This window comes from Lactuca virosa, chromosome 3, assembly GCF_052849685.1.
Source record: "Lactuca virosa cultivar CGN04683 chromosome 3, Lactuca_virosa_CGN04683_v6, whole genome shotgun sequence".
Lineage (NCBI taxonomy): Eukaryota > Viridiplantae > Streptophyta > Magnoliopsida > Asterales > Asteraceae > Lactuca > Lactuca virosa.
Window position 1 is genome coordinate 403,608,852 of NC_136428.1, and position 11,948 is coordinate 403,620,799.

An 11,948-nucleotide genomic window follows, 5' to 3' on the forward strand; every position below is an offset into this window, starting at 1 on the left:
GTCTTTATAAATAAGACTTTCTTTGATTCTATCTCTATACGCACATGTCCTATTCCCCGTCTTCTCACGACTCCATCTCTCCATCTCTCACGTTTCCATTGTTGGGGGGTGTAGTTATATTTTGTTGTCACTAATTACAGAAGTATACAACATTTTTTTCCCATATTTTTATTGATTTCATTTAAAATAGAATTTGATCCTTTTTTTGATATTCTATATGCTTCGGCTTCATTTCAAAGAAAATGAGGATTACATGCTTATGAAGAAAGTGAATGCCCTGGTATCTCAATTAAATTAGTAAATTCTATTTTTTGTATTTTTTTTCTTTTTGTGTTTTCTATTGCTATAGAGTGAAAAACAATAAATATGTAGCATTCACATGCCAATATAGTTGGTTTCCATTTGTGTCTCCATATCCAATATTAACATTACTTCAAAGCTATTTTGCATTCCTCTTCTGAATGTTTCTGATTTTTTTTGTCGTAGAAAATTTTGTCAAGAACTTTGGTAACAGTCAAACAGAGGCTATATAATTTATACCTTTTTAATGATTTCATGTAACTTATACCTAATTATGTTGATTTTTTTACTTTGTGATACTAAGATAGGAGACAAATCTGAGGACCCAAATACCAATGGGAATGGAAAGAAGTTCTGACTATATGCAAGAAATGGCAAGCTACTTTAATCTATTTGTGTAATAACATCCCACTTTATTCTTTCTATTAAGGCATTGTACGATGAAAATCCATCCATTCATAACATTGTAATTAAACTTCTCCCAATTTCAGGGCTATTCTTAAACTCTCTTTTTACTATACTCGTGGGTCGTCTTATTACAACCTTGCATTTTTATTTATGTTTATCAGGATACTGACCTTTATTGAGTCGTGCTTAGCACGGGTCTCGAAACTTACCTAATATATATATATATATATATATATATATATATATATATATATATATATATATATAAGTTTATGTCATTTTTGGTCACTTAACTTTTGGTTTTGTGTTCATTTGGTCACTTAACTCTTTTTAAGTTTTAAAAGGTCATCAAACTTTTCGCTTTGTGCTCATTTAGTCACTTAACTTTTGGTTTGGTCACTTAACTTTTGGATTTGTGTTCATTTAGTCACTAAACTTTTAAAATAAAACTATAAAAATGAGCACAATTTTAAAAGTTAGGTGACTAAATAAACACAATTTTAAAAGTTAGGGTACTAAATGAGCACAAATCCAAAAGTTCAGTGACCAAATCAAAAGTTAGGTGACTAAATGAGCACAAAACCAAAAGTTCGATGATCTTTTAAAACTTAAAATGAGTCAAGTGATCAAAAATGACCTAAACTCTCTCTCTCTCTCTCTATATATATATATATATATATATATATATATATATATATATATATATATATATATGGTCTAGGTCATTTTAGAGTATTTATTCTAAACCCTAAGGAAAAAAAAAGATTTTAGAGTATTTATTATAAAATTTAATAGAATAATCTATTTTACATATATAAATCTAGATAAATATAAATTTTAAATTTAAGAAAATAAAAAATACAAAAAAATATAATTAAAAACACATATAAAAATCCAGAAAAAATAACATGCGTGTCAAATGATATTTACCATTTGATTATACGTATATAGGTTAAAATAATTATAATATAAAAAAACTCGTATAAATATGCCTGCGTTACTTTAAAGAGATTAGATCATCAAAAGCATCAAAGATTCCAAACCCCATACAAAGACTTGAAGAGTCTTCCTTTTCGGCTGTCATTCAAACACACAGTTAGGGGTTTAGAGATGTTAGATCTAATCGCATGGCTGTTCTCCTTCTTCATCCTCTTAGCAGTCATAGCGCTTGTTCTTTACCAGGTAACTTCAAGAACACACACACACACACACACATTCTTTCAATTGCAACCCTTTTTTCTTCGGTTTTCAATTCATGTTCGACTGCATTCATCAACTACACCTCGACTTTGTTCGTTAGTGTTTCACAATTTTCTATTACGTTTTACAATTGCTAGAATATTTGATTTTTTAACCTAATTTGTTTAATTGTCTGATTTCGGGTTCCATGTTTATTGGTTACATTTGCCATGAATTGCAATAAATTTTGCTGATTTTTTATGAAAGTTTCAGTTTTTCTTTTTGCATATATGTTTTTGTTAATCGACCACCAGTTCTACAAACTAAATACCCATTCTTCCATTGATTTAAAGAGATAGAGAATATGTAATTAGGCAATTGCACTAGATTTGTTCTTGCATAAATTTGTGAACTTTAAGGATATTTGCTAAGTAAAAAAGTACTTAAAGTTAAAGGGTTAGTTCGAATGAAAAAGAAGTTTTCTTTCTGCATCTAAAAGATTAGAATTCAAAATCAAAATCGGATATGTGAAACACTAGAAGACTGATTTTTACTTCTATACCCATTAGTAATCTTTTTAAAATATTGATTACATTCAATGTGGTTGACAAAATTTCTCTACTTTATGATTGTTGAGTGCATTCTTGACATTTAAACAATGAGGGGTATTCTTGGTATTTAACAGTTACAATCTTTTTGTTGCAGATAATGTGCTTTTTGGACTTAGAGACTGATTATATAAACCCATATGAGTTAGCAACTAAGATAAACAACATTATGTTGCCTGAGATGATTACTCAAGGAGGATTATGCTTTTTACATCTTGTCACAAGGCATTGGATAATGTTCCTATTTTGCCTTCCATATTTATGTTATAATGTTCATCTGTAAGTGCATTTCTTAATCTTTTTTCTTACAATTTAATATATTAGGGGGGTGTTTGGCTTAGCTTTTTAGGGGGCAAAATTCCTTTTTGGAAAAGTTACAAAAACTCAGGTTTTCCTCACTTTTCCAAAAAGTTCATTTTTACTTGTATCCAAATCCAAAAGTAGCTTTTAAAATGCATTTGTCAAACATCTTTTCTCTTCTATCTTTTCCTAAAAGGACTTTTGGCATCTAAAAAGCTAAGCCAAACACCCCCTAGATCGTTGAATTACTTAATCTACACCTTTTAGTATTTTTAAAGATATGGCTTTTTGGTCAAATCTTTTAGGGAAACATATAGAAAAGCACAACCTTTTATTGATTTAGCATGGCGAAAAATACATAAAAGCACAATGTACTTTTAATAATTTTTTGATTTAGCCATTGAATTGTTATTTATTTATGATTAATTTTAATAATGGTTTAGTGGCTAATATCAATAAAAAAACAATAGTCTCATAACTAAATTTATAAAATGGTGAAAGTATGTTGTGCTTTTATGTGTTTTTCTCTGATATAAAAATCGGGTAACCGGGAAAAATGATTTTTTTTAAGGGTTAAAAAAATTTAACTGCAGAAAATAGTTAAGTGGCTAACTAGATAAAAAGGTGAAAGTACAATTGTTTTATTCTATAGTTTGCCCAATCTTGTACTTACAAAGATAAAATATTAACATTTACTTAGATTCTGGTTGCGAATTTATCAATATTTATGTGTTCAAAACTTTCTATAAAATGCAACACACCTATTAAAGTTCTCAAAATTTATATATTATTTCATATTTTATATTAAACATGATACAAAACCTATTATCCTCTAACATAAATTGATTTTTAGGTACATTCATGGACGCCATGTAGTGTATGCAACAGAGGTTTTTAATGAGCTTTCAAGTCAAAAGAAACAGCGAATATTTAAACTTTGTTATCTTGGTTTCCTTCTTTTCTTCTCTATATTTTGGTACGTATTTCAAACTCGTTAAAATACCCAATTTTAAATCACTTGAAAATCATATTAATCGTCTTTTTTTTTGTACTGTTTTTTAGGATGATTTGGAGTATTGTTGATGAAGATTAAGAAATCGGGTCTCTCAATCGAGTAAATTTGACTGTAAGTAGATGTGTTCATTGTGGATAATAGGATTAAATGCAAGAATTAGCAATGTAATTTCCTTGAAATTTTTTGTAATAGCATCATACTTTATTTTCATCCTATTCGAGCATTGTACTTTGAAAATATTATCCAATTACAAAGCAATTATCATTGCTATAATTGGTAGATTTTACAAAATACAACGCCTTAATAAGATGAAAATGTGTAAACAAAATGTCATTTATCTAAACGAAACTTAATTAGAAAAAAGAAGAAATGTCATTTATTCATAATCTTAAAATGCTGATTGGATATGATCTTTGATTACAGGCTATTCGGTTTGTATGATTTGCTATCGAAAGGAGTCATTTGAGAAGATGAGTAGAGGTTTTCACACAAACTACTCCATCGTATTTAGATCTTAAAAGTCTTCAAGAATTTTTTTTTTTGTACAGCTACATGTATATTTAATTCAGCCGTTTATATATATTTCCAAATAAATTCTCCGGTTGTAAGTTGTTTTTATTTCATTGGATATCACTTTTATTTTTATTTCTGTGAATTTTTTTTAATCATCGATAGTTTGGTTTCTGCATATGTTTGTTGGAAGATTTGTTTTGTATTGGAAGGCATGGGATTCATTTATGTAACAATGATTAGATTTTATTATGCTGTTAGGCTATGCGGAGTAATAGCTAGCATATGAGAGAATTTTACAAAAAAAAAAGTTGAAATTTTTTTTTTTTCCATTTTTATAAATACCAACACCTATCAACTTTTGTACCACAACAAAACCTTCATCTTTCAAACATTTAATCTCCATTTTTGAAGATGGCTTCTTCCAACTCTCCATCAAACCAAAAAACTCCAAGAAAAAAAAAATCCAACTACAAACAATTCAAACTCTTCATCACCCATCTTCTCCCGATCTCAAATGGATTGATATATTTTTTCACTACCTCCATTCCATTCTTTGGGTACATATTATAATCCATATCCTACCCAACCACAATTCCAATCCAAAACTAATCTCAATCCATTTGAGATGAGACAGATCAAGAAAATCAATTCCAATTTTAATTTCAATCCCAACTTTAATTCCAATCTCAATCTCAATTCCAAACTCAAACTCAAACCCAATTGCAATCCCAACACCAACCCCATATCATATCCAAATATGATTCTCAACACGAGGAACCAAATATGGCTTGGACCCCAGAGGAAGAGAGGGTGTTGGTACATGCATGGGTTGGCATCTCGGAAGACCTAAAAGTCGGTAACGGCCAAAATCGGTCCATTTTAACAGAAAAGTTACTAGACATTTTCTCTCCGAAATAAAGCGCGTAGACTACCAGGAAAAAAAAGATCAAATGTACTCGAAGTGGAGGAATATCAACAAAGTTGCATTAGAGTTTAACGCCCAATATATGAACTTGAAGCGTGATTGGCAAAGTGGACTAAATGATGCAACATTATTAAACAAAGCTCTAGAAGTCTACCGACTTGAAAAGGGGACGCCTTTCAAAATTTTAGAGTTTTGGAATATTGTGAAGAAGTCCAGAAAATGGGATGAAGTCAAAACTTCGGACTCATTCTCATGTGGTTCTAAAAGAACCAAAACATCCGAAATCACTCATAGTCAATCGTTGGATGCACATATCAGTTTAGACCTCAACGAAGATGCCCCGATTGAGGTTCCAAGACCTAGTATTACCATGGGAAGAGACCAAGCGAAAAGAAAAGGAAAAGGGGGTGATAAGTAGTTCAAGTGATCTATATAATATGATGGTGGGTCTCGACAACTTACAATCTACTTTGAAAAAAAATACTTGAACGTTGCAAAATATATATATATATATATATATATATATATATATATATATATATATATATATATATATATATATATATATATATATCGAAACTCCTAATGAAATATGTGACTCACTATCATGAGGAGGAGCGAAAGTTGGCGTTAAAGGTCAAATCCAAGTTTGCAAAAAAATAAAATATGTAGTTTTCATTTTTATATGTTTCATATTTTGTATTTTTAATTCCTATGTCTTAATTTCTAGTGTTTAGGTATTATTGGAATTTCCCTTTCATTTGTAATGAAATTTTTAGCTTTATAAAAAAAAAAATCTTGTTGCGTGCCTCAAGAGTGACAAAAGTAGATGTCCTACACAAACAAAAATAATATGACATTGATGTTGAATCATTCCTCTTAGCCTTAGAACTTAAAAGCATATCGTTTAAATGAAGATACAATTATTAAATGATGAAATTCTCATTTAACAATTTGGCCACATTACTATAAAAGAAGATGACCATCAATTTTAAATTGCGAAATACCTTTTTGCCTTTTTTTAGAAAACGTTGCATGATTTGACTAGAGATTTATATGTCGGTGTAGACAAGTTTATAAAAGCTAGAGATTTATATGTCGGTGTTGTGGTTTGAAAAATATTAGTGTGATGATGCTATGAAATATTAGTGTGATAAAGCTGAAGGATCGTTCCATTTTTAAAAAAAAAAAAATTATATATAATTTTTGAACGTGTGCTTCGTTGAGCATAATGGAAGCTCTTATGCATTTTAATTGTGTCACTCCTAATTAGTTATACTTTTTTTTGAACGACTGCTAATCGAATCCTAACTTACACTCAAATGCAAACTGAAAAAAGAAATGCACCCCAAACATAATAAACATAATAACCTTACATTCAAAAAAATTAAAACGTTGCAATAATTTTTTGAAAGGAGAGAAAATATAAAAACAATAAGTTACCTAAGTTAACATCTGACTTTTTTCTCCCTGAAGTAGTTTACATCAACCTGATAAAACATTAGACCCCAAATAGCAAGCAAGGTCACAACACAAGCTACAAAAGTACAACATTTTTTTCTAACCCCAAAATTACCAAAAAGCCCTTGTGACCCATCATCCTAAAATCCAGGCAGGTGGGGTTCAATCTTCCCTGAAAGATACATTCATGTCCGTGACAGCCCTTCTCCAGTCATGCACACTCGCCCTCTCATGCTGAAAGTTAGGGGCAGGGGTAGAACCGTCATTTCCTCCCACATGACTTTCATCCCTTTCCCTTTGCCTTTGTTCATTGAGGTTCATTGAGGTCCTGTTCCAGTCATGCACAGTGGGCATTGAGGTCCGTTTCTCATGATGGAAGTTAGATGTAGGGGTAGGGGTAGAATCGTCATTTTCACCCATGGGGATTTCTTGCCTTTGCCTTTGTTCATTGAGGTTCATTGAGGTCCTGTTCCAGTCATGCACAGTTGGCATTGAGGTCCGTTTCTCATGATGGAAGTCAGGTGTAAGGGTAGGGGTAGAATCGTCATTTTCTCCCATGGGACTTTCTTGCCTTTGCCTTTGTTCATTGAGGTTCATTGAGGTCCTGTTCCATTCATGCACATGCCCAGTTGGCATTGAGGCTCGGTTCTCGTGATGTTGGAAGTTATTAGGGGCAGGGGATAGGGTAAGGGTAGAATCGTCATTTCCTACCAAGGGACTCTCTTGGCTTTTTTCATTGAGGTTCTGCTCCATGCTGTTGTTAATAGGGTCTTCCATTATGATGTTTTTTTGTTTTTTCCGTTTTGGCCCAACGGTAGTTCCCAACTCAGGTAGAAAACTGGCTACAACAACCTGACAGAAACATAATTTATTAAATGCAAGAAATCGCAATGTACTTTCAGTGATTTGTAAAAAGATTTAACATAATCAATGATTTCTTTTTTTGAAGTTTTAAACAAAAATATAAATATCAAAATTTGAATTTAAAATCTGATTGTTTGACCGGAAAAAGTCAAAGGGTACCTGAACAGGACCAGCTGCAGTGAGAATTCCTCCAAGAAGACCGCCAACAACACGGCCATCAGGGCTAGATAAAGCGATGCTCATACCGCCTTCTCTTGATGATAGTCCTTCAACCTCGCCAGGTGTGAAAGATCCAGACAACGAAAGAATTTCAAATCGTCCCTATAAAAAAAAAAAGATCCAATATTATTAATACTGTGTTTGACATGCATTGGACTGGGACTGATGTCAATGAGACAAAACCTGTCCCTTTTTTGTACCACCTAAAAAGGTGGAACAAGTTGGGACAGGAGGGGACAAAAACTGCAGTTTTTAGTTTTTGTCCCACCGAAAAAGCAGTTTTTGTCCCATTCAAAAAGGTGCGACAAGGACCAATGTGAATGGGACAAAAACTACAAAAACAACTGTTCACCACCCAAAAGGCGGAACAAGGACTGATGTCAATGGGACAATTTTTATTTTTTTGTCTGACCCAAAAAGGTGGAATAAGGTGGGAGTCTAGGAAACGGCTTGCTCTTGATATCTCAATTGTGCAAAAGACGTAAATGTCCTCCTTAATGGTTTCATTTTGTGAAGAAAGTTGTGTACCTCATATGTTACGGTGCCTCCGGATGAACTTGCTTGGCGCAAAGTGACGTGTGAAATAATGCCAAGTGCAGAAAGAACGCATATTGCACGGGGCCCGTATTTTGTCAATGAGATGATTTTAGATGTAACATCCTGAAATATAATAAAGATGGTGAACTTTGTTTATGTTTTTCATATCAACTAGTACTAGAAAGAAATTGAAATAAATAGGATGCTATAATACACAAATAAGTGAAAGTATGTTGCTATGTATTGTATTTATCTTGAGAATATAATATTGTTGATGTTGAAGGAAAAATGGAACATTTAAAAACATGGGATTAACATACCTCACCGGGATTAACAGTGACCATGTGAGGGGTAAAACTTCCACCAGATGTAATTTGGTCGCCTATCATGAAAAAAAAAAAAAAAAAAAAACAAGATTTATATACAACCATTTTCAAATTTTATAGGATTTAATGCAACATAGACCAAAATACAAAGCATATTAATTTGAATATAGAGAATAAAGAAATCAAAACAAGTCCATTTGGGTATTTAGTATTTACCTAAACTCATGTTCAATTTCTCTGAAGAATTTATCCTCTTTTTCTTCTGCTTCTTCTCAGTCTGAAACTCGCCACCACTTCCCACCGGTTCACCAAACTTCACATCAGAATAGCCACCGGAGGTAGGCGAAGAGGCGGAGGAGAGTGGCAGTGGTGACAATGTCCGGACACTCCCACCGCCACTGGCGGTGGTAGCCACCCCATCTGGGCCATATTTCCTTGGTCTACCCCTCTTCTTCTTTGCCAAAGAAGATGACATGCCATTGCCGCCAGTCGCCGGAGAAAACCCCGGTGGTGGTGGGCCCATGGTTTGGGTCTGGTTATCAGTCATTAGAGCCAATTGATAGTTTGATGGAGTTGGAGCCTCAGGTTTTGTTGCTTCTACTGGTGGCATCATAATTTGTCTCGAGTCCATGGTATGATTAGCAAAAATTTCACACTAAATTAAAGAAATGAATTTTTTTTACTATTAGGTCAAACTTACAGAATACACACACACACGCATGAAAATGATCAAAACAGGAAGAAGAAATCAAACTATGAAAATGTTCAAAATTGAAAAAAAATAATCAAAGAATTTGATGAACAGATGATTTTTTTAACACAAAACAAAGCTTAAAGTTATACAAAATCAATAAACTGAAGAGGAAGGTGAAAAGATCCGTCAAACTGAACAAGAATTTCAACGCAGAAATTAAGCGATTACAGCTTGAACACATACACACACACATTCAGGAGAACAAGAAATCATAACTGTGAAATGTGAGGAACTGAAAAAGAAAATCGAAGAACTTGATGAATGGATCGCATAGAAAACACAAACACGCGCTTAAAATTACAAAAATTCTGTAGCAAACTCGAAAAGGAAAGTAAAAAATAAAATAAAAAAATCCAATCGATTGATATCGTTGAGTAGGGTAGAGTAAAATCTTTTCGCGATAATGCCTCCTATTTTACAAGATCAAAACCTAATAATTTTTAATTTATCATAGAAACATATATAAAAACTAAACTCAACGAAAATTACTGAAAAAATTACTCCACATTACCTTCAAACATGCAAAACGAACTAAATCATACTACAATAATCACAAAAAGAAATTACTTACAGTTTAATATTCGCCAAAAGCTCTTCACATTACCCAAGTAAAATCGCGTAAGATCATGAAAACAACACCAAATCAAAGCCCTAAAACTTAAAATCTTACACTTACGTAACACAAGGGAAAAACAAAAAATTTCAAAGAGCGTTACCTTCTTCCGATTGATCAAAGGAATTTCTGGAGCTTGTTTGGAGTCTTGCAGCCAAAAAACACACTGAAATTCAAATGACTGTGTGCGAAATCTTCAGAGACATGCATCTCTATTTCTCTCTCCTTAATAAAATCAAAAAATAAATTATTATTAATAATTAAGGGAAAAGGTAATAATTCAAAAAACCACATAAAAGAGTAGTTGATTGCTAAACCCCATAAAAATAAATAATTTCATGTCCGTGGTTTATAAAATTAAACGAAGAATCAACTGTATAATAACAATGAAATAATTTTTGATTAACTGAAAATTGCATGCCAGGTGGTTGATAAGGGCATCAATCCTAGCGACGATCTCAAATTGTCTTATGTATCTTGGATTTAGCTTTCCACGTTTTCAAAGGAAAATAACTTATGAAGGTAACTAACTATTTCGATTGTCCATATACAGGTAATGTTCTTTTTTTGTTCTCATTAATGAAACCAACTTGTTATTTATGTTCACATTTAGGTAATATGACCGGCTATCACCTGTTTTTGCTTATGTGGCAGCCACCTGTCACATGACTTGAATACGTTGCACCTATGTGGCATTGTGCATATATTCTCTTCGTTTACAGTATAAGAAGTCATATGATTACACCCCTGATTTTGAACCCTAGATCGACGATGGCTTCTTCTTCCTCATCTTATTCTTCAAAACGACAAGATGAATTTCAAGCTGATCATCCATGTGATTGCAACTTACCATCTTGTGTGAAGACTTCAAGAATCCCTGACAACCCTGGAAGAAAATTTAGAGTTTGTCAAAACTCAATGGTAATCATTATTGTTGAATACGTTGCAACTTTCTTCTTCTTCATCTTGTTGAATACCCTTTCTTCTACTTCATCCTTTAATTTAACATTTTTTTAATTTTGTTTCAAGAATGGAAAAAGTCCAAGCTGTAAATTCTGGCAATGGTTGGATGAGGATGAAAGGATGACAGATGGAAGAAAGCCTTACAGGAGGAAACCAGAAGAAAGCTATAATCTAACCTTGAAAATTTGCACTTTGGAGAATGAAATCAGCATATGTAGGATGAAGATCGAACAAGAAAACAACACCAATTTGGTTAATAGACAAGAATTGGACAAAATCAAGTGGAAGTTGTTTAGTCACAAAGTGGCACTAATTTTTTTATTTGTATTGTATGTGAAAATGTTGATTTGATTGTAGTTCATGATGTATTAGGGTTGAATGATGTAGTTCATGAATGAAAGTTGATTGGTATTAGAATGATGTAGTCCACCTGTTTTTATGTATGCTTATGTATGTAATGAATGGATGGAACTTTTGTTACATGTTTTTGCTTATGATGTTTTTGTTACATATAGTAGAATGAAAAATAATTAAACACTGGAATGGTATACAATGAAACATTGGAATGTAATATAATCAAACATGGGAATGTAATATAATTAAACATTGGATTCCCAGGAAACATTATTTACAAAACATTGGAATTTAACACGGTTACACATGCATTACTGCCAAAAGGTACACACAAGATTCCAAAACTTACACATACAACTAGACACAAGTCCAAAAGTTACACATATTACTAGACAAAAGATTCTCAGTCAATGATGCCAAAAAATAACAAAGTGTCAAATTCTATTCCAATTCCATTGGATTTTCACCACTACTCCCCTGTTTCCCCTCCCACTTCTTTCTTATCTGAATTTTTGTGATTCTTTCTGAAGGTTTCCTTTTTCTCTTTCCCTGTAGAACTTGAAATGCTGGTACTTCTTGCATATGCTCATTTTCCACTGGATCTTGAAC

The 11,948-nt window shown here is 32.4% G+C and overlaps 2 protein-coding genes across 4 annotated transcripts; one reads left to right on the forward strand and one right to left on the reverse strand.

Annotated features, from left to right (window-relative positions):
* Positions 1-1,724: 1,724 nt before the first annotated feature.
* Positions 1,725-4,455, forward strand: LOC145163197 (protein cornichon homolog 4-like). The gene is made up of 5 exons (XM_079082054.1): positions 1,725-1,890; positions 2,593-2,774; positions 3,649-3,771; positions 3,858-3,921; positions 4,234-4,455. The coding sequence occupies exons 1-4, from the start codon at positions 1,819-1,821 to the stop codon at positions 3,886-3,888; spliced, it is 408 nt and encodes a 135-aa protein (XP_078938180.1). The 5' UTR covers positions 1,725-1,818; the 3' UTR covers positions 3,889-3,921; positions 4,234-4,455.
* A 2,148-nt stretch (positions 4,456-6,603) lies between these two features.
* On the reverse strand, positions 6,604-10,260 carry LOC145167768 (uncharacterized). 3 transcript variants are annotated; one of them, XM_079087013.1, is made up of 7 exons: positions 10,126-10,260; positions 9,981-10,002; positions 8,872-9,310; positions 8,650-8,711; positions 8,321-8,452; positions 7,733-7,894; positions 6,604-7,561 (listed from the first exon to the last, which is right to left on the reverse strand). In XM_079087013.1, exons 3-7 carry the CDS (start codon positions 9,284-9,286, stop codon positions 6,872-6,874), a joined length of 1,461 nt encoding a protein of 486 aa, XP_078943139.1. In that variant the 5' UTR covers positions 9,287-9,310; positions 9,981-10,002; positions 10,126-10,260; the 3' UTR covers positions 6,604-6,871. The 3 variants fall into 3 exon arrangements, with proteins under 3 accessions (XP_078943139.1, XP_078943141.1, XP_078943140.1); XM_079087015.1 differs by having other exon boundaries at positions 9,921-10,002; XM_079087014.1 differs by lacking the exon at positions 9,981-10,002 and having other exon boundaries at positions 10,126-10,257.
* Between the last annotated feature and the right edge of the window lie 1,688 nt (positions 10,261-11,948).

Excerpts from the sequence above, each read along its gene's own strand:
- LOC145167768 (XM_079087013.1), bottom strand. The coding sequence starts at position 9,286 with ATGGACTCGAGACAAATTATGATGCCACCAGTAGAAGCAACAAAACCT. Across the intron at positions 8,712-8,871 it reads GAAATTGAACATGAGTTTAG|GCGACCAAATTACATCTGGT; the intron begins GTAAATACTAAA and ends TTTTCATGATAG. Across the intron at positions 8,453-8,649 it reads TCACTGTTAATCCCGGTGAG|GATGTTACATCTAAAATCAT; the intron begins GTATGTTAATCC and ends ATTATATTTCAG.
- LOC145163197 (XM_079082054.1), top strand. The coding sequence starts at position 1,819 with ATGTTAGATCTAATCGCATGGCTGTTCTCCTTCTTCATCCTCTTAGCA. Across the intron at positions 1,891-2,592 it reads TAGCGCTTGTTCTTTACCAG|ATAATGTGCTTTTTGGACTT; the intron begins GTAACTTCAAGA and ends TTTTTGTTGCAG. Across the intron at positions 3,772-3,857 it reads CTTTTCTTCTCTATATTTTG|GATGATTTGGAGTATTGTTG; the intron begins GTACGTATTTCA and ends ACTGTTTTTTAG.